The 22,598-nt window shown below is 37.5% G+C and overlaps 1 protein-coding gene and 1 long non-coding RNA gene across 2 annotated transcripts; both read left to right on the top strand.

The window, feature by feature from the left end:
* Positions 1-393: 393 nt before the first annotated feature.
* LOC107792318 (uncharacterized) lies at positions 394-2,435 on the top strand. Its single transcript, XR_001649511.2, has 2 exons — positions 394-816; positions 1,787-2,435. It is a non-coding gene; the product is annotated as an uncharacterized LOC107792318 (long non-coding RNA).
* Positions 2,436-3,878: 1,443 nt separating this feature from the next.
* On the top strand, positions 3,879-4,328 carry LOC107792290 (flavonol sulfotransferase-like). Its single transcript, XM_016614491.1, has one exon. The coding sequence runs from the start codon at positions 3,879-3,881 to the stop codon at positions 4,326-4,328; it is 450 nt and encodes a 149-aa protein (XP_016469977.1).
* The last annotated feature ends 18,270 nt before the right edge of the window (positions 4,329-22,598 follow it).

Here is a 22,598-nt window from a genome sequence, read left to right as displayed (position 1 = left end):
ATTTTGCTTTCATTAGTTTAAATTAATTAATTATTTAAATAGTAAAATAGATAACTAAGTTTATTTCTACAAATTAGATTTAAATTAGGATTTAATTTAGTTTTTAATTAATTTGATTAGAACTTTAAATTAAAGGAAAAGAAAGAGAAAAACAAAGAAAGAAAAGGGGTTGTATTTGTATTGGACCATTCTCAAGGAAGCCCAACTGCTAAGATTCCCCTCAAACTCACGCGGCCCAGGTCCAACGCCTCCCCAATCCGGTCCAGATTCCTCACTAAACCAAAACGACGTCGTTTTCGTAACGTCGATCTTAGCCGTTGATTTCCTTTGATCGAACGACCCACAACTCCACTCTCCAATCCCCTATATCTGTCGGAGACCCCCCCCCTCTTCCAAACCCCTCAGATCCCTCTCACTTCTCCATCTCTCTCCCTCAGCCTAACCCTAGCCGCCCCCAAACTCCCACAAACCTCCACCAGCGGTCGCCATCTTGGCACCACCAAACGACCTCCAAATCCGCCCAAATTCACACCCCACACTCCTCACTTCATCCTCAATCCAAATCTACCTTCAATTTTCCTAAAACACCACTCAAAATCCTCGAATTTTAGATCTAAAATCGGCCAGAAAACCTAATTTAGTTCTTTCCGATTCCTTCATCAAGTTCAAGCTGTTTTGAGTTGAAACTAACATTAATTATTTGTTCTTGTCAAGAACAATTAATTAATGTAAGCTTTAGTTTATTACGGAATCATCGGAATCCGGTCGAGCCTCTTGTTTCGCTTCAAGATGGGTAGTTTTGTTTTTCTTTACTAGGTACATCCTTGCCCTCTTTATCTTGTTTTGTTATTTTGTTTGCTTTAAGAAAGATTAAAAAAAAAGAGAGAAGAACAATGTGTTTTAGGTGTTTAATCAGAACTTGTTTGATGAACGTTTATCTCAGTTTAATTAGTTTAGCTTAGTAATTAGTTAATTAACAGTAAATTAACATTTTGGCTATTTGTTTTAAGGCGCAACATGTCTGTTTTGTTTTAAGGGTTTATGTGATTTTAACAGCTCAATTGCATGCTAATTAGTCTTAATTATTGAGTTAATTAGATTAATTTTGCTTCTTTGTTTATTGGGACTGATTTACATGATTTCTTTCTGCTATGACTCATGTGTAATTAATAGGAGTTAAAGGGGTCAAAGGGATTTGGAAAATTAGGGAATCTGATTTGTTTGTTGGGGAAGTCTCTAGAAGGGACTAAAATGCATTTTTTTTTAAAAATCAGAGTTCATTTCAAGTTGGGGTCACAAGAAATAATTTTCAGAAGTTAAATGGTAAGAAATAAAAAGAACCATCTAGAAACAAGGACAATTGTCCAAATTCAGTTTTGAAAGATGCTATTTTCCTAAATTTTAGTGAGGGCCTGACAAATTCTATTTTTTTTGGGGACTCTCTCTCATTCTCTCTGATTACACACACACAGCCTATATAATAGGACTCATTCTGCATTCTAAAACAGGAATTTTCGGACGCGCAAGAGAGCCCTGAAAAAAATATTCCAAGACTCTTTCTCCTCATTTTTCAATCTGATCTTCTTTTTAAGTTTAAAGCTAGAAAACAAAAGAAAAAAAATCCAGGCTGTGTTTCTTTTCATTTCCCAATGTTCTTTTGCTGGGATTCATGGTCTGAGTTTGAGGCTGCTGTGGTTTTGGTTTTTCTGCTTTGTGTTCTTGCTGCTGTTTCTTCTCAGAATTTCAGAGACTTATTTTCTCTTCTACTTACTTTTGCTGCTTTAAGGTACACATTGATAACTTTGTATGATTCTGAGCTTAGCACAATCAATTTGAGCTTGAAATCTGTGAAATTCAGATGGTCGTTGTGCTTACATGATGTTATATATCTTCTTATGCAATGTTCTAAGTATTTGAATGGCTTGAATTGGCATTCGCTCACCTCTGACCTGTTTGCTGCTGTTATGAATGTCCTTAAGCACATGTATTACTATTAGTTTCTATTATTGGCATCTCCACATCATAATTTGTTGATCATGAATTCTAATCTATAGACTTCCTAATGGTTTGTTAAGACAACATGTCAAGCTATTTGTGAAGGACTGATAATGTTATGTCATGGCTTCAACTTATGGGTCTGGCCATCAATAGGCCAGATCTGTGAGTCTCAAACCCAAATCAAGCCATTTTGAAATGTTGTAAGCTATTGTTCGTCAAATTGACAAGCGTTGTGGATGAAATCGAAGGTTACAGTTATTATAGCATTTCATCAAGTGTAGTTAACTCAATCAGTCAGGACTATGTAATTTTATTTCTTATTATAGTCGTAATTTAGTTGAAAATCCATTTAGTTTAAATTTGAAGTTCCCTTTATATGTGTAGTTCAACTTTAATTCCTGAATATTTTTTTGATAAAATGGTTCAAATTTGTATTATGAATGTTTAAGCATGTTGTTTTATTTTTCTATCATTGGTAATAGAGACCAACAGAGATTTAGTGAATATAGCACTTGGTGAAAGATCTGTTTGAGGCGTATATGTACAGATTTTCAGTCACAATTTTGAATTCGTTTGAATGCTAAAAACAGTTGTTTGAGCAGTAAACTTTAAGACAAAGTAGACTGAAATTTGAATCACAAGAGTTTAAGGGCATGAGTAATTCATTAGGAAATTATTTGTATAATTGGAACCATTATACTAGTGCTTTTTTCTTCAAATGTAGCTTATTACGTTTTGGGATATGAACTTAGCTGACTTGGTGTTATAAATTGACTTGGTAAAGTGTTTGATTAATTCTCTGCAATTATTGCCACACAAATAAGTCTAGGCCACCGTAGTAATAGGGAAATAATTGGGATTATGAGGTACTTTATAAAACTGGACCTGAGCCGAAATTCAAGTCTGTTTGACACTCCATCAATAATTGATTCAGCGTCAATTATTTGTTCATAGGATGACCCATTTTCCTTTTAAAGGTGAATGTCTATCAATCATCAGACACTTCCAACAACTTAGATTTAATTAATTCTTCTAGCTCTCATTAGTTGAAATGTACACTTCTTCCACACTCTTATACATGATTCATGGCCTCACATTAATCTCAAATCCTAGGAAAATAATTAATTCATGAACACCCTCAAATCCTAGGAAAATAATTAATTCATGAACACCCGTGGAAATGCTTTTAGGCACACATTTAATCTATTATCGTAATTGTGTACACGTTCGCGTGATATGATTATGATTTTCCCAAATAAATCAAAGTATGCGTTCGCGCGACTTTGGCCGAACAATCTTAATAAAGTGTTATTAATTGTGTACACGTACGCGTGACATGATTTTTGGCACACCAAACAAACGGATTCACACACACGTGGTTCGTTTTCAAGATAATTTCATAATGCCATAATCAAGTAATTTAAAAGCGGTAAAAGGTAAAACGCACATAGGTTCTAAAACACGTAATTAAACAATTTAATTAAGCCATGTATGATTAAAGCGATCGTGCTAAAACCATGGAATCCGGAAGTGCCTAACACCTTCTCCCGGGTTAACAGAATTCCTTACCCGGTCTTCTGGTTTTCGCAGACTTTAAACAGAGTCAAATTTCCTCGATTTGGGATTTAAAATAAACCGGTGACTTTGAACGCCATAAATTATCCCAAGTGACGACTCTGAAATTAATTAAATAATCTCATTTCGAATAATGTCACTTTAATTGGAAAAACTCTCTATCCCTCTCGGGAAAAATGAGGCGTGACATCTCTTACCGCCATCTATATTAGAATCCGATTGCAAGATCATTTACATATATAGGGAGGGAGCCAAAGGACACATTTGTTTCTTTATGGCATTTTGCTCAAAGGTCTAGAGAAAGCATGGCTGAAGTTAGAGATACGACTCCTAATTATCCAGTCGAAGAAATATTTAAGTGGTTTTGTGAAGGAAAATCGTTTTGTGGACCTTTTTGGGATCACGTTACAACATACTGGAAAGCAAGTGTAGATAGACCAAATAGAGTGTTCTTTTTGACGTACGAAGATTTGAAGAGCGATACTTTGGGTTATGTGAAGAAGTTAGCAGAGTTTATGGGGAAGCCTTTCTCTGAAGATGAAGAAATACAAGGCGTGGCTGAAAAAATAGTGACTCGCTATAGTTTTCAAGGTTTGAGCATCTTAGAGGTGAATAAGACTGGGGGGACAGGATTAATTAGTAACAATGCATTTTTTCGAACAGGAGAAGTTGGCGACTGGAAAAATCTTTTGACGGAGGATATGGCTAAATCCATTGATCAAATAACACAAAGAAATTTCAGTCTTTGGGCTTAACATTCCCCATTTCAACGCGGTGTGAAAATAGTGCCAAGGAATAAGGGTGAAATGCATTTTAAAATAAATACTGCCTTTTTGTTTTTCATTTAGATCTGTCTGTCTGTCTTCATCTTGATGCGTACCTGTTTATTATTGTTTGGTAATAATAAAATGATTAATCAAGTTATCCAGGAGTCCTAATTTGTTACTCCTTCCGTCCCACATTTTGAACCTATTTCCTTTTTGATCCGTTCCAAAAAGAATGACCTCTTTTTAAATTTGGAAACAATTTAACTTAAACTTCCAATTTTATCCTTAATGAGAAATTTTAATAACCACACAAATATTATAGACCCCTTTTTGACTTGTTTCGGACCACAAATTCCAAAAGTCTTCATTTTTTCTTAAATTTCGTGTCCACTCAAATATGTTCACATAAATTAGAACAGAGAGAGTAGTATTAAACTTTCTTTGACTTGAACTTGTTTCATGAAAATTATGCGATATTATTAAATTAAATATTTGGTCAACTTGACCACGGAAATAATTATCACATAAAAACTACTATAAAGAAAAATATTTTTGTGTGGATAACCTTTTTAAGAAATAAATAAACAAGCATAGTGAATAGTAAAGTTACTTATCCTAGTACTCTATCTATATTCTATATGTATCTATATTATTATAAAATTATGAATACAATGTCGGTTTACAAAAATGACCTCATAATATTAAGCATAATAACTCATAATAAAAGGATATAACCTGTATTCTAGATATTAGCCTTATAACCCTATTAGTTTTAGGACATAATACTATACGTTAGGAATCCTACATGATTACCTTTAGGAATTCTATTAGTATAATTACTTTCGGGATGTCTAATTCAAATAAAATTAAACAAGTAAATATCTTTAGTCATTTAATCCTATTACTTTTATGATATACTTCTTAAAAATTTCTATTACTAATTTAATTTAAAAACGTATTATAATGTCATATTACTAATTTAATTTGAGAATGTATTATATTGTCCAAATTCATTTAGAAAAAGAAGAGCCTATATTATTATAAAAGCATAAATATAATATTAATATATGAAAATAGCCCTAAGCATGAATACAATGTCGGTTTAGAAAAATGACCTCATAATATTAAGCATAATAACTCATAATAAAAGGACATAACCGAAATTCTAGATATTAGCCTTATAATCCTATTAGTTTTAGAACATAATACTACACGTTAGGAATCCTACATGATTACCTTTAGGAATCCTATTAGTATAATTACTTTCGGGATATCTAATTCATATAAAATTAAACAAGTAATATCTTTAGTCATGTAATCCTATTACTTTTATGATATACTTCTTAAAAATTCTTATTACTAATTTAATTTTAAAACGTATTATAATGTCCTATTACTAATTTAATTTGAGAATGTATTATATTGTCCAAATTTATTTAGAAAAAGGAGAGCCTATATTATTATAAACGCATAAATACAATATTAATATACGAAAATAGCCCCAAAATGTTAAGCTAAAGAACTCATAGGGAAAGGACATAACTGTAATAACCTATTTTTTTTTTACTACAATACCTTATGTGCTAATTTTTAGTATTTACAATTTTGTCTATTAAATTATTGTTAAAAATATGTAGAAAAATTTAATAAAATTAATTTTATAAGAATCCTCCGTATTGGCAATACATTACCACTCTATAATGTCCTATGCCAATAAAAAATAAAAGTAATATTAAATAATTAGATAAAGAGTTAAAATTGAGAAAAAGATACCCCCACGTTAATATATTTTTATTTTATATTTAAACTATTTTTCTACTCAAATAATATTTTTTTATCAATTTTTTTGTATAATATTTAAAAATACTCAATTATTAAACAACAACTAATAAAATATTTAAGAATATAAATGTATGATAAAGAGAAAAAAATTGTTAGTAAGAGTCAATACCACTAATTATTCTACAAACATAATGATCTGAAAGTGAAATGTCATATCAATTTTTTACTTTTTGAAAATAAAATTTATGGTGGATAAAATTATAATTAAAATTAAATATTCAAAAACAAAAAATGAACTAATATTAAAATCCGAACCAACATAAAATAAATTATTTTTATGTTAAAACAAAATAATTAAACTTTTAATTAATTATTTAGAAAGAGAATCTAATTCAGTTATTTTTTAAATTTATCATTTGAGTAAAATTTTTATTCAAGTTAAAAATAATAAACTTAGGGTACATAAGTCATAAATCACAATACGAACCTATTCCAAGGCTCGGAATCCCAAACGGACATCGATAACATTAAAATCCACTACAAGTCATGTCACGACCCCAAATTCACCCTCCGTAGGATGTCGTGATGGCACCTAGTCTCTAGGAATAGGCAAGCCTAACAATTTTTGCGGAAATACATAAAATAAAACTGAAGCCAAATTCAATAATTTCAACTCCCAAAACCCGGTAGAAATAAGTCACAAGCTTCTAAGAATTTATTCTAAGTGTCTCAATACATCATAGTCTAAAAAGAAATCAGGAAGACAACATAATAAGAATAGAGGAGGACTCTGAGGTCTGTGTACGCTGACAGTTATATCTTGAAGTCTCCGTGTACAACTAGTTTACAGATACCTCGTCCGATAGGAAGTATCTGGATTTGCACAAAAGATGTGCAGAAGCGTAGTATGAGTACACCACAGTGGTACCTAGTAAGTGCCAAGCCTAACCTCGGTAGAGTAGTGATGAGGTCAGTCAGGCCCTACTGGAAATAATAATAAATAAGACAGAAATTTATAATAGTGTAATGAAGTGACTGAGAAATAAATGAAATTTACAGAAAGATAACAACACAACAATTAGAGGTAAACAACAAGGGCGCTCCCGAGGTACCGCCTCGTAGTCCCAAAAGTAAATCTGCAGTACAGGGGGATCTCCCGAGGAACCGCCTCGTAGTCCCAAAAGTAAATATGCAGTACAGGGGATCTCCCGAGGAATCGTCTCGTAGTCCCAAAAGTAAATATCCAGTACAGGGGGATCTCCTTAGGAACCGTCTCGTAGTCCCAAAAGTAAATATGCAGTACATGGGATCTCCCGAGGAACCGCCTCGTAGTTCCAAAAGTAAATATGCAGCAGGTAGTCGGAGGAACAAAAAAATTTCAGCAAAAGATTTTACAGTTAAAGATTTAAATCAAATCAAGGAAAGCAGGTAATTCAGCTAAGCATATTGCACATATTGCACGTAAGAGTTAAGGCATGTAGACATGTGATATTAGGCTAAACATGATCACTACATATGCTAAGGCAACTCAGTTAAAGAATTTAAAAGAAGACTACTCAGCAAGAACCGATATTTCAAAATTTAACCCGTGTACGCAAGGCGCTCACATATCATAAAATGTTACAACAGTTTCAAATCCTAAGGGGATTTCTCCCACACAAAGTTAGACAAGTCACTTACCTCAAACCAAGCTCAATCAGCCAATAAGAATGCCTTTCCCTCAATTTTTCGACTCCGATTGGCTCGAATCTAGTCACAATTAGTTCGATTCAGTCAATATAAATTATAGGAATTAATTCCATATGAAAATACAGTTTTTTCAATAGAACCTCAAAATTTGACTCAAAAATCGCCTGTGGGTCCCACGTCTCGGAACCCAACAAAAGTTACAAAATATAAACGCCACCACGAGTTCAACTATACAAATTTTACTAAATTTCGACATCAACTCGACCCTCAAATCTTCAAATTAAATCGAAATAGTTTTTATAATTTTCCAACTTAAATCACCGATTAAATGTTAAACATAACCGTGGATTTGGGTAATTTGACCAATATTTAGGTAAGAACACTTACCCCATTTTTTAAAATTATAAATCTCCCGAAAATTGCCTCTTCCCGAGCTCCAATTCGTTAGGGGTTAGGGTAGAAATTAGGGATTTTGAAAATTTGAGGATTTAGACCCCAATTTAAGGTCGGATTCCAAAACTAATTACGTATTCGGGCTCGAGGGTGAATGGGTAAAAGAATTTTGGTCCGAACCTCGGAATTTTACCAAGCGGGCCCGGGGTCGATTTTTTGACTTTTTGGAGGAAAATTTGAGAAATTTAATTTACAAAATATAATTGATTCCTTCAGCAATATTTGATGTTATTGAGTCATTTTTGAATAGATACGAGTGGTTTGGAGGTGAATTTTAAAGAAAAAGCTGTGATTGAGAATTAAGTGGTCTTCAGAGCAAGGTAAGTGTCGTGTCTAACTTTGGCTTGAGGGAATAGGTATTATGTATTTATTTGCTACGTGTTTGGTTGTTAAATACGGTGTATAGGTGAGGTGACGAGAATCTATGCATCGTTGTCGAATCATAGCATGCGAGTGAAATTCTATTCTTATCTATTTTGTAGCCTTAAATTCTACTATCCATGCTTAGCGAGTTATTTGAAATGTTGGGTGACTTATATCTGGTTTCACTGAGATTTGGTAACTTTCAAATATTGATTCAAGGTTGAGGTTACATTGTGCTATTGATTATGGGTAAAATATTAGTTTCTTTGTGATACTCCTATCTATCCGTTGTTATTGATTTTGTGATTTGTGAAGAGGAGTGGAAAGCACGAAGGGTGATGTCGTGCATGCATTATTTATATTGTGAGGAAGAGTGTAAAGCACGAAGGGTGATGCAGTGTATATTATGAGAGGTTTAATGCACGAAGGGTGATGCCGTGCCGTTCTATTTATTTATTTGGTGAGGTTGAGAGTAAAAGCACGAAGGGTGATGCCGTGCCGTTCTATTTATTTATTTGGTGAGGTTGAGAGTAAAAGCACGAAGGGTGATGCCGTGCAGTTTTCCTTTGCTGTTTTATTTGCTCAATTCGTTTAAGGATTTTCGGTTTAATTCTGTCTATTCATTATTCTCACTCTTTATATTGTATTTCCCTAACTATATGTCCCCTTTCCATTATTTCTGCGTTATTTCTTTATATAATGTTGTTGCCACTAGCATGATTATACTGTTCAGGTTATATGTAGGTATTTTGTCCTAGCCTCGTCACTACTTCGCCGAGGTTAGACTCGACACTTATCAGTACATGGGGTCGGTTGTATTGATGCTGCACTCTGCACTTTCTGTGCAGATTTTGGTACCGGCTCAGGTTGATCGAGATTTTGCTATTGGTCTGCTGTCCGGAGACTCAAGGTAGATCTGTCGGCGTTCACAGACCTTTAAGTCCCCGTCTATCTTTTCTGTCCTACTGTTTTCTTTCATTCAGATAGTTGTATTTCTTTCAGACTATTACTTGTAGTAAGTTCTAGAATGCTCGTGAATTGTGACTCCAGATCCGGGTGGTAGTAATTAATACAATTTTATAATATTCTGCACTTACTATATTTCATCTTAGTTAATTATTGTTATTTACTCAATGGAAATAAGGAATTGGTTTAATAATTCTCTAACGTTGGCTTGCCTAGCAAGTGAAATGTTAGGCGTCATCACGACCTCGTCGAAAATTTCGGGCCATGACAATAACTTTTCTACCTTTTAATTAAGCACTCATTATAACATTTGTGTACAAAAGTATCGATACATATTCTATAAATATTACTGGATACAAATTCTCTCATTAGCATTTGACTAACTCTATAACTCAACATCAACTTATAAAAGTACTTGCGAAACGACATTTACTAATTGCACGTCTAGTTCAGACAATATAATTTTAGAGAAGATGAATAAATTATGTTTTGATCTTGTCATTAATTTTTTTTATATTAAGTATATTCTGCTAATTAATACCACAACAAAGAAGCAATCGGATAACTTGAATAATTTGAGGCAAAGCTTGAATGAAGCCATAATAAGGCATCTAAAGTATGTGGGATTTGGTCAAAATTTATTCCTCTGTTAAACTAGCTAAATAAGATTAATTCATCATTTCCGGGGACTTACTTTTTTTTTTCTTTGTTATTTTTGTTTTATAACTTAAATATATTATTTAATAATATTTATGTAACTTTTAAAAACTTGTGTACTCAATAGTACTTTACATTAGATAAAATAATAATTTAAATTAATTTTTTAAATTTAGATTTAGGGTATTGAATTTCAAGCACTTCACGAGTATTTTTCTTATATTTGGTTTCGAGTATTTTTTTGTTGTAAAAGTTTAGGTTTAGTAGTCCTTATTTTCCTTTTCTTGATTTAGAAGTCCTTATATTCCTCTTTTGTTTTCCGGTTTTAAGAGTACCTTTTCAAAGTTTACGAGTATTTCTTTTAAATAATAAAATAGTCATTCAATTATTTTTTAAAATTTAGAATTTTAATATTAACTAACTTTTTTTTACTAAATAATACTTGGGAGTAAGAACAAATATCTAGCAATCACAAATGCAGTAATCTCAAAAGTTCATCGATTCCAATTTTTTAAAAATTCAAGTATCAAAGCTTAACTAAGAAAATATTTTAATTTAATTTTAAGAATATAAAAAAAAGAGAAATATTGATAAGATTCAATAACACTAATGGTTGTAGTAATATAAAAATCCAAAGGTGATAGGTCATAGCGAATTTTTTATTACTCTGAACATAGAATTCTTATTGTATAAAAATTATAATTATAGTTAAATATTTAAAACTTGGGATGAGCTAATATTAATATTTGAATCAACAAAAATAATTATTTGATAACTTGATTTATATGTTCTTCCTATCGATTGACGCTAAGCATACGTGCAACACACGTACACTAAAACTAGTCATATAAAAATAAATTCAACAAATAATGATTTAGGCATGACAAATAAAGGATTTACTATGTTTCAATAGTTTTTTAATTTAATACATAAGGGTGTCTACGAATTTGAATCAATATAATTTGTACATATAAACTAAGTGTGTACTCGTCACCTCGCGTACATGGTTTCAATTATACAATTTTCACATAAGACTCAATGCCTAAGAGGTAATTTCCCCAATTCAAGGTTAGGCAAGATACTTACCTCGAACCGGGTAACTCTTTATTCTGCTAAGCCTTTGCTTCGCGAATTAGCCTCCGAAAGTCTCGTATCTAGTCATAATTAATTCGATTCAATCAATATAAATTATTGAAATTTATTCCATATGAAAATATAAATTTTCCAACAAAATCCGAAATTTAACTCAAAAATCGTCCGTGGGTCTCACGTCTCGGAATCCGACGAAACTCACAAAATCCAATAACCCATTCAATTACGAGTCCAACCATACTAGTTTCACTCAAATCTGACTCTGAATCGACATCAAAATCTCACAAATTCGTTTTATGAGATTTCTAAAATTTTTCCCAAATTTTCATCTCAAAACACTAATTAAATGATGAAAATAATGATATACTCGTGTATATTAACCAAATCCGAGTTAAAATCACTTACCCTGATATTTTTTCTTGAAAATCTCTCAAAAATCGCCTCTCCCAAGCTCCAATTTGTCAAAAATAAAAAATGGGACGAAGTCCCCCTTTTTATAACTTAAAGTTTATGTCCAGGCGCTGCCCTCGATTTCCTACCTCGATCTCCAACCACAATTTCCAACCTCGATTTCCAGCCTCGATTTCTAGCCTCGATTTTCAGCCTCGTTCCAGCCTCGATTTCCAGTCTCGATTTCCAGCTTCGATTTCCAACCTCGATTTCCAGCCTCGGTCCAGCCTCGATTTCCAGCCACGATATCCAGCAGAAAAGTTCTAGCAGCTGTTTAAGTCCAAATTTTGATCTGTTAACCATCTGAAACTCACCTGAGGCCCTCGGGACCTCAACCAAATACACCAACAAGTCCTAAAATATCATACGAACTTAGTTGAAACCTCAAATCATATAAAACAACGCTAAAACCACGAATCATACCCCAATTCAAGCTTAAGGAACTTAAGAATTTCTAACTTCTACATTCGATAACTTATCAACTCAAGTCCGATTGACCTTAATTTTGTACACAAGTCATAAATGATATAACGGAGCTATTGGAATCATCAAAACTCTATTCCGGAGTCGTTTGCTCAAAAGTCAAACTCCAGTCAACTCTTTTCACTTAAACTTCAAAAATGAGAATTGTTCTTTCAATTTAATCCTATATCATTCGAAAACCAAACTTGACCATACACGCAAGTCATAATACATATTACAAATCTTCTTGGAATCTTAAATCACTGATCGGAACGTAGATTCTCAAAACGATAAGTCGGGTCGTTACACTTTTACCCTTTTGTGAAATAATTTTTTCTTTTGAACCCGTCCCTCCCTTGAATGATAATGAGGCTAAAAACCTAAGTTGTGGGTGTTGGTGTCAAGTTGAAAATTGGTAAGGTTGTACATTGAGGGTAAAAACATATACCTCAAAGATGTTTATATGAAATTACTCAAGCTCTAAAAGAAAATAGTTATATAAAAAAAAGAGAAAAAGAAAAAAATATGTATATATAAATATGGAGTCTTGAGAAAATTAGAGAGGTACTTTAAGGTGGTTTTATGTTGGTAACTAGATGTCAATAAGGGCTATGTGGTTTAAAAAGAAGCAAAGTGCAAAAAGAAAGACAAATGTGAGTAGTGTTCAAGGAGGGTATAGTCACTTGTATCCCAAATGCTTATCCTACACTTTCCTAAACCTACATTACAAGCTTAAAAAGTCCTTATGGGATCTCCAACCGAATTTTCTAGAATAGGCGATGAATTAAAATAAGGGCAAGCTTATGGCATGATATTTTGTAACACTTGAAATTCTTTGTTGAGAGTGAGTGTCTTTGTGCATTTGTCGCTTGTGTTGTTATTGTAAATATGGTGATTTTGGGACTTTCTGTCACGACCCAATTTTACCTATAGGTCGTGATGGCGCCCAACAACACCGCTAGGCAAGCTAACTAATGAATTAGACGTATATTTTCTCTTTTAATAAGTTTCCGAGTGATTAAACTTTCTTTATTTGCAGATTTAAGAAAATTAAAGGTTTATATAAAAAAAACCAAGTAGTAGTTCAAAATCACAATTCTACTAGTGTGTGTGCCAAGACCTGGTGTCACAAGTATATGAGAATCTAGTAGATTATACAAAATTCTAACTACTATCTGAACATAAAACAGACATAACACAAATACAAAAGAGAGACTCTAAGAGTTATAGAACGGCTTAGGAAGCAGCTCGCCACTAGGCCTCGGGATATCTGGGATACGCGCCGGTAGGACCGCCTGATGCACCTGTCTCAGATCCTGCATAAAAAGTACAGCAAGTGTAGCATGAGTACCTAAACAACGTGTACACAGTAAGTATCAAGTCTAATCACGAAGAAGTAGTGACGAGGGGTTGACTTCAACACTTACTATGGGCTAACAATATGAATAAAGAAATTTCTAAATAACATGAGTAATGTAAGTAATAATAATAACTCATCAACAAACAGGAGCAAATAGTTCTTCCACAATTCGTAATAATCTCAGATAGATCACTTTCTTTACAAATCGTAAACTTTTAAACCACAATATAGTATAAGGTATGGCTAGGCACCAAGTATTATTAAGCACGATTTATGCCGAGGTCATACGGCCCGATCCAAAATAATGTGTACACTATCAAGGGTCGAGAGGCACGAACCATAGATACATCTATCTACTGCCGAGGCGTTCGGCCCGCTCCACAAGAAGAGAGGATAATTTATAAGTAGTTGTCTCAACCGTTATTAAAGGCTAATACACAAGGTACCACAAATTCCATTAATGGTTTTCCACAATTTAATCAACAAGTTCTAAGTAATTTAGGTACTTTAATTAACAAGTAGGGTTCCAACATTTCAAGTAATCCATGATTTGGGTCTTAGACTTCCCGGACTTAAGTATAATAGTAGCTACGCACGGACTCTCATCACCTCGTGCGTACGTAGCCCCCACAATTAGAAGTAAATAATAATAATTTAAATCACCTATGGGGAGAATTCCCTCTTACAAGGTTAGACAAGAGACTTACCTTGTCTCAAAGCTTACTTTTCGGTCCATAACCGTGCTTTAAACTCTCAACTCGGTGCCAAACGACTCGAAACTAGTTAAATGTTATATAAAATAATCAATACGAGCTCAAAAGTTCATATTCTAGCTATTAAATTGGTTACCCAATCCCAATTGAAGAATTCCTAAAATTCATCCCCGGACCCACGTGCCCGGATTTCGGAAATTTTCGAAGAAAATTGTTACCCATAACCTCACTAACTCAAATGTATAATTTTCACTCAATCCCATAGCCATTTTCGAGGTTAAATCTAATTTTGTTTTTATCAAAACGTAGTTTTTCACCTAAACCCATGATTTCCCAAATTTTCCATGTTAAATCTACCCATAAACTATGTATTTAACTCACATTTTGTAGAAATTACTTACCTCAAAGTTGCTAGATGAATACCCCTCTCAAGAAGCACCAAAATCGCCCAAGAATGGAGAAAATGGGCTCAAAAATGGCTGAGCCCCGTTTTAAGACATTCTACCCAGCAGGTCTTTCGCACCTGCGAAGCCACTGCCGCACCTGCGCTTCCGCTTCTGTGGAAAAATTCTCGCAGGCGTGGTCCTCCCCAGCTGGCCAAAATCCGCACCTGCGGACCAAAGGACAGCTTCTGTGCGTTCGCTTCTGCGACGATACTTCTGCACCTGCAGCCCGTACCGTTTCTGCGCTCTCTTCCTTCGCACCTGCACGCTCGCAGGTGCACAAAAAACTCTGCTCCTGGGATCTCTGGGCTGCCCCTGTCTGGTCCACTTCTACATCTTGTGGCTCGCTTCTGCGAGCTTACACTTGCAGCTGGCCAAGCGCAGGTGCGATTGCAGCAAAAGCTGGAAGCTTCAGCTGTTGCTCCTAAGTCCAAGCTTGGTCCGAGCCTCATCCGATTAACACCCATGGCCTCCGGGGGCCCGTTCGAACATACCAACAAGTTTGAAATCATAAAACGGACTCGCTCAAACTCTCGGAATGCATAAAACAATATCAAAACTAAGAATCATACCCCAAACTAAATTGATTCAACTTAGAAACTTCAAGTTCTTCAAGCTTACTCCGAACGTGCCAAAACATACTTAAACTGCTCGGAATGACACCAAATTTTGCGTGCAAGTCTTAAATCACCATACAGAACTATTACCATGATTAGAATTCCAAACGGACCTCGATTACTCCAAAACCTACTCCAAACCAAATTTGAAGAACTTTAAACCTTCAAATATCCAACTTTTACTATTAAGCACTGAAACGCTCCTGGGTCGTCCAAACCCTGATTTGAATATACGCCCAAGTCCAAAATCATCATACGAACCTATTGGAAACATCAAATCCCGATTCCTAGGTTATTTACTCAACACGTTGACCTAAGTCAAACTTAGTCTTTTAAAGCCAAACTTAGGAACCAAGTGTTCCGATTTAAACCCGAACCCTTCCAATTCCTGAACTAACCATCCCCACAAGTCATAAAACAGCAAAAGCACATGCGGGGAGTCTTATTTAGGGGAACGAGGTCCTAGAAGGTAATGACCGGTTGAGTCATTACATTCTCCACCTCTTAAACAAACGTTCTTCCTCGAACGGGTTTAGAATCATACCTGGAGTGCTGAATAAGTGTGGATATCTTCTCTGCATGTCCTCCTTGGCCTCTCAAGTCGCCTCATTGATTAGTTGGCCCTTCCACTGAACCTTTACTGCGGAGATCCTCTTGGACCTCAACTGGGAAACCTGCCTATCAACAATGGCAACTGGCTCCTCCACATAACCCAGGCTATCATCTAACTGAACCGTGTTGTAGTCTATCACATGCGACCTGTCGGCATGATACCTCTGGAGCATAGACACGTGGAAAACCAGATGAACTCCAAATAGACTAGGAGGCAAAGCAAGCTCATAAGCAACCTCCCCAACTCGTCTCAACACCTCAAATGAGCCTATAAACCTTGGGCTCAACTTGCCCTTCTTCCCGAACCTCATGATTCCCTTCATCGGCGAGACTTTCAAGAGAACCTTCTCGCCCACCATAAATGATAAATCACGCGCCTTCTGATCCACATAACTCTTCTGTCTGGACTGTGCTGTGTGAAGTCGCTCCTGAATCAACTTTACCTTTTCCAAGTCATCTTTCACCAGATCAGTACCATATAACTTAGCCTCGCCGGGCTCAAACCATCCGATGGGAGAACGACATCGCCGACCATATAAAGCCTCAAATGGACTCATCTTGATGCTGGACTGATAACTGTTATTGTAAGCAAACTCGGCCAAAGTCAAGAATCGATCCCACTGCCCTCCGAAGTCAATCACACATGCTCTGAGCATATCTTCCAAGATCTGAACTGTCTGCTTCGACTGCCTGTCGATCTGCGGATGAAAAGTTGTGCTGCGCTCTACCCAAGTCCCCAACTCACTCTGTACTGCTTTCCATAAATGTGAAGTAAACTGAGGGCCTCTATCTGATATGATGGAAACAGGCACGCCATGTAACCGAACTATCTCCTGAGTATAAATCTAGGCAAACCTCTCTGAAATATACGTGGTCACAACCGGAATGAAGTGTGCTGACTTGGTCAACCTATCGACAATGATACAAATTGCATCAACTTTCTCAAGGTCCGCGACAACCCAACTACGAAATCCATAGTAATGCGCTCCCACTTTCACTCAGGTATAGTCATCTGCTGGAGTTGGACACCTGGCCTCTGGTGCTCATATTTAACCTGCTAGCAATTTAGACACCTCGCAACATACTCAACTATGCCCTTCTTTATCTGTCGCCACCAATAATGCTACCTCAGGTCGCGATACATCTTTGTCGCACCTGGATGAATAGAATATCGAGAGTTGTGTGCCTCCTCTAGAATCTTCTCCCTCAAGCCATCAATATTCGGAACACATAGGCGGCCCTGGAGTCGCAAAACACCATCTTCGCCGATAGTAACCTCCTTGGCACCACCCCGTAGCACCGTCTCTCGGAGAACCAACAAGTGTGGATCATCAAACTAGCGAGCTTTGATCTGCTCAAATAGTGAAGATTGGGCAACGACACGTTCAAGAACTCGACTTGGATTTGAAATATCCAACCTCACAAGTTTGTTAGCCAAGGACTGAATTTCCAAATCTAGTGGCCTCTCCTCTACTGAAATGAAGGCCAAACTACCCATACTCTCCGCCTTTCTGCTCAAGGCATCTGTAACTATATTCGCTTTGCCCGGATGATAAAGTATGGTGATATCATAATCCTTCAGTAACTCAATCCACCTGCGCTGCCTCAAATTGAGATCACTCTGCCTGAACAAATGTTGCAGGCTATGATGATCAGTGTAAACCTCACAGGACACCCCATAAAGATAATGCCTCCAGATCTTAAGAGCATGAACAATCACGGCCAACTCCAAATCGTGTATAGGGTAATTCTTCTCATGGGTCTTCAGCTGACGTGAAGCATATGCAATAACTCGCCCCTCCTGCATCAATACACAACCCAAACCAACGTGTGAAGCATCACAATACACAGTGTACATCGTTGAACCGGAAGGCAGCACTAATAACGATGCTGAAGTCAATGCGGTTTTGAGCTTCTGGAAGTTCGCCTTGCAATCGTCAGACCATCAGAACGAAGCACCCTTCTGGGTCAATCTAGTCAAGGGTGCTGCAATAGATGAGAAGCCCTCCACAAACCGACGATAATACCCTACTAACCCCAGGAAGCTCCTGATCTCAGTTGTTGTGGTAGGACGAGGCCAACTCTAAACTGCCTCGATCTTCTTGGGATCAATCTTAATACCCTCTCCCGATATAACATGTCCCAAATATGCCACAGAATCTAGCCAAAACTCACACTTAGAGAACTTAGCATATAGCTTCTGTTTCTGCAAGGTCTGGAGTACCACTCTCAGATGCTGCTCGTGCTCCTCCATGCTATGCAAGTAGATCAAAATCTCATCAATGAAGACAATGACAAACGAATCAATATACGGCATAAACACCCTGTTCATCAAATCCATAAACGTCGTCAGGGCGTTAGTCAAGCCAAAGGACATTACTAAAAACTCATAATGGCCATATCTAGTCCGGAAAGTAGTCTTCGGAACATTCGAATCCCGAATCTTCAACTGATGGTACCCTGATATCAAATCGATCTTAAAGAACACCCTGGCACCCTACAACTGGTCAAACAAATCATCAATCCATGGCAACGGGTACTTGTTCTTGATGGTAACTTTGTTCAACTGGCGGTAATCAATGCACATCCGCATAGTCCCATCCTTCTGCTTCACAAATAACACTGGTGCACCCTAAGGTGATACACTTGGTCTGATGAACCCCTTTTCTAGAAACTCCTCAAGTTGTTACTTCAACTACTTTAGCTCTCTCGGAGCCATGCGGTACGGTGGAATAGATATGGGTTGGGTACCTGGAGCCAAGTCAATACAGAAATCGATATCACGATCTGGTGGCATGCCTGGAAGATCAGAAGGAAAAACATTGGAAACTCTCGGACAACGGGCACTGAATCAATCGTCAGAGTCTCTGTGGTAGTATCCCAAACATAGGCTAGATAGGCCAAGCATCCCTTCTCGACTATGTGTCGAGCCTTCATGAAAGAAATAACTCGACTAGGTGTACAAACAAATGAACCCTTCCACTCCAATCTAGGCAACTCTGGCATCGCCAAGGTAACAGTCTTGGCATGGTAATCAAGGATGGCGTGGTATGGATATAACCAATCCATGCCCAATATGACCTCAAAGTCGGTCATATCAAGCAATAGAAGATCCGCCCTAGTCTCATAACCACAGAACGTAACAATGCAGGACCGGTAGATCCGATCCACAATAAACAGAATCGCCCACTGGTGTGGATGCATACATAGGAGTACCCAAGGACTCATGATGAACACCTAAGAAATAAGCAAACATAGGTGAAACATATGAATACGTAGACCCTAGATCAAATAGTACCAAAACATCCATATTGCAGATTAGAAATAGTACTTGTAATCATGGCATTTGAGGCCACTGTATCTGGTCGGGCTGGAAAGGCATAGAATCTGGTTGGAGCGCCCCTTGGATAGCCTCTACCTCTAGGACGACCCCTACCCACCTTCCCTCTACCCCTGGGCGGTTGGACGGCTTGTGGAACAACTGGTATTGTAATCATAGGTTGCTGACCCTGCTGCACTGCCTTGCCCCGAAGCCGGGGGCAGAACCTCCGCACATGGCTGAGATCTCCGCACTCGAAACAACCTCTCGGTACGGCGGACTGCTGACCTGAAGTCTGACCCTGGTGGCCTGAATACCCACTGGAGGATCCCTGAATAGCTGGCAAAAGATAAGAACTCTCCAGCATGACACTGAAATAAGGTCGCACTGGAGCACCCCGAGGAGGCGGTGGTGCTGGATATGTAGGCTTGCTAGACTGACCCCTCATGAATTGACCCCTCACGAACTGACCCCTTCCCCCAACCGGGGCTCCACTGAACTCCCCAGAATACCGGAACAGCTTATCCTTAGTAGCCTACTCCTGAGCACGCTAACATGCGCCTTTGATCCTCCGAGCTATCTCTATTACTAGCTCGTAAGAAGTCCCCATCTCAACCTCTCGGGCCATAGTGGCCTGGCTGGTAGAGTGCAATCCTGCAACGAACCTCCGCACCCTCTCTGCATCGGTCGGAAGTATCATAAGTGCATGACGAGACAACTCAGAGAATCTCGCCTCATAGTCGGTCACTAATATCTGGCCCTACTGGAGCTACTCGAACTGAAATTGCAATTCTTTCCTCTAAGAGTGTGGAATATATCTGTCCAAGAAGAGTCGTTTGAACTGGTCCCAAGACATGGGAGGAGAACCTGCTAGTTTGCCAAGAAGATAAGACTGCCACAATCTACGGGCCCTGCCTTCCAACTGGAAAGTAGTGAAATCCACCTCGTGAAACTCCAATATCCTCATGTTGTGATGTATATCCCTACACCTGTCGATAAAGTCCTGGGGTCCTCGTGTCGCTCACCTCCAAATACAGGAGGTTGTAGCCGGGTCCATCTGTCCAATAGCCTATGAGGATCGTCGGCCGTAGCTGGTATGGGCTCGGGTATGGCTGCTGTAACTGGCTGAGCTCTGCCCATAGGCAATGCGCCCGGGGTCTGATATACGATAGTTGCGTGTCCTGGAGCCTGAGCGGTAGGGGTATGTACTCCCCCTTCCGCCTGAGATGTGGCAGGGTCTACTGGAAATAAACCAGCCTGAGTCATAGAATCCATGAACGGTAGCATACGGCCCATGACCTCCTGGAATCCTGGTGCGGACATGAAATCCACCGGGGCTGGTCTTGGTGCAGGCACCTCACCCTGTTCCTCAACAATGAGATCCTCTACCGGATCCACTGGTGGTGTAACTGGAGCAACTCTAGGACACCCTCATCCTCTACCACAAACAGGAGCCCTCACTCGGCCTCTAGCGATAGGGGGAGCAGCTCCTCCATGGTCTGGTACATCCGCTGTGCGCGTTCTCACCATCTGTGAGAGTATGAGAGAAAAATACTTAGTACTACATCAACTTCATGATAGGAGATGAAGAAAGAGTAGTTTCCTAACACCCTATAGCCTCTTGAAGCTAAGTATGAATGTCTCCGCACCGATTCGTAAGACTCTATTAGGCTTGCTCATAACTTGTGAGACCTACGTGAACCTAGTGCTCTGATACCATGTTGTCACGACCTCATTTCACCTATAGGTCGTGATGGCGTCCAACATCACCGCTAGGTAAGCCAACTAGTTAATTAGACGTATATTTCCTCTTTTAATATGTTTCCGAGAAATTAAACTTTTCTTATTTGCAGATTTAAGAAAATTAAAGGTTTATATAAATAAAACCAAGTAGTAGTTCAAAACCACAATTCTACAAGTGTGTGTGCCAAGACCTGGTGTCACAAGCATATGAGTATCTAGTATATTATACAAAATTCTAATTACTGTCTGAACATAGAATAGACAGAACACAAATACAAAAGAGAGACTCTAGGGGCTGCAGAACGGCTCAGGAAGCAGCTCACTACTAGGCCTCGGGATATCTGTCTCACATCGCCTGATGCACCTGTCTCAGATCCTGCACAAAAAGTATAGCAAGTGTAGCATGAGTACCTAAACAACGTGTACCCAGTAAGTATCAAGTCTAATCTCGAATAAGTAGTGACGAGGGGTCGACTTCAACACTTACTATGGGTTAATAAAATGAATAAAGAAATTTCTAAATAACATGATTAATGTAAGTAATAATAATAACTCATCAACATGCAGGAGCAAATAGTTCTTCCACAATTCGTAATAATCTCAAATAGATCACTTTCTTTACAAATCGTAACCTTTTAAACCACAATATAGTATAAGGTATGGTTAGGCACAAAGTATTATTAAGCACAATTTATGCCGAGGTCGTACGGCCCGATCCAGAATAATATATACACTATCGAGGGTCAAGCGGCACGAACCATAGATGCATTTATCTACTGCCGAAGCGTTCGACCCGCTCCACAAGAAGAGAGAATAATTTATAAGTATTTGTCTCAACTGTTATTAAAGGCTAATACACAAGGTACCACAAATTCCATTAATGGTCTTCCACAATTTAATCAACAATTTCTAAGTAATTTAGTTACTTTAATTAACAAGTAGGGTGCCAACATTTTAAGTAATCTATGATTTGGGTCCTAGACTACCTGGACATTAGCATGAATAGTAGCTACGCACCGACTCTCATCACCTCTTGCATATGTATCCCCCACAATTAGAAGCAAATAATAATAATTTAAATCACCTATGGGGAGAATTCCCTCTTACAAGATTAGACAAGAGACTTACCTTATCTCAAAGCTTACTTTCTGGTCCACAACTGTGCTTTAAATCCTCAACTCGGTGCCAAACGACTCGAAACTAGTCAAATGTTATATAAAATAATCAATACGAGCTCAAACGTTCATATTCTAGCTATTAAAGTGGTTACCCAATCCCAATTGAAGAATTCCTAAAATTCATCCTCGGGCCCACGTACCTGGATTCCAAAAATTTTAGAAGAAAGTTGTTACCCATAACCTCACTGACTCAAATGTATGATTTTCACTCAATTTCATAGCTATTTTCATGGTTAAATCTCTTTTTTTTAATCAAAACCTAAGTCCAAGCTTGGTCCGAGCCTCGTCCGATTAACACTCGAGGCCCCCGGGGCCTCGTCCGAACATACCAACAACTTTAAAATCATAAAACGGACTTG

Source organism: Nicotiana tabacum, chromosome 19 (genome assembly GCF_000715075.1).
Source record: "Nicotiana tabacum cultivar K326 chromosome 19, ASM71507v2, whole genome shotgun sequence".
In the NCBI taxonomy this organism is placed as follows: Eukaryota; Viridiplantae; Streptophyta; class Magnoliopsida; order Solanales; family Solanaceae; genus Nicotiana; species Nicotiana tabacum.
This window is presented reverse-complemented; position numbering and strand designations above follow the sequence as displayed.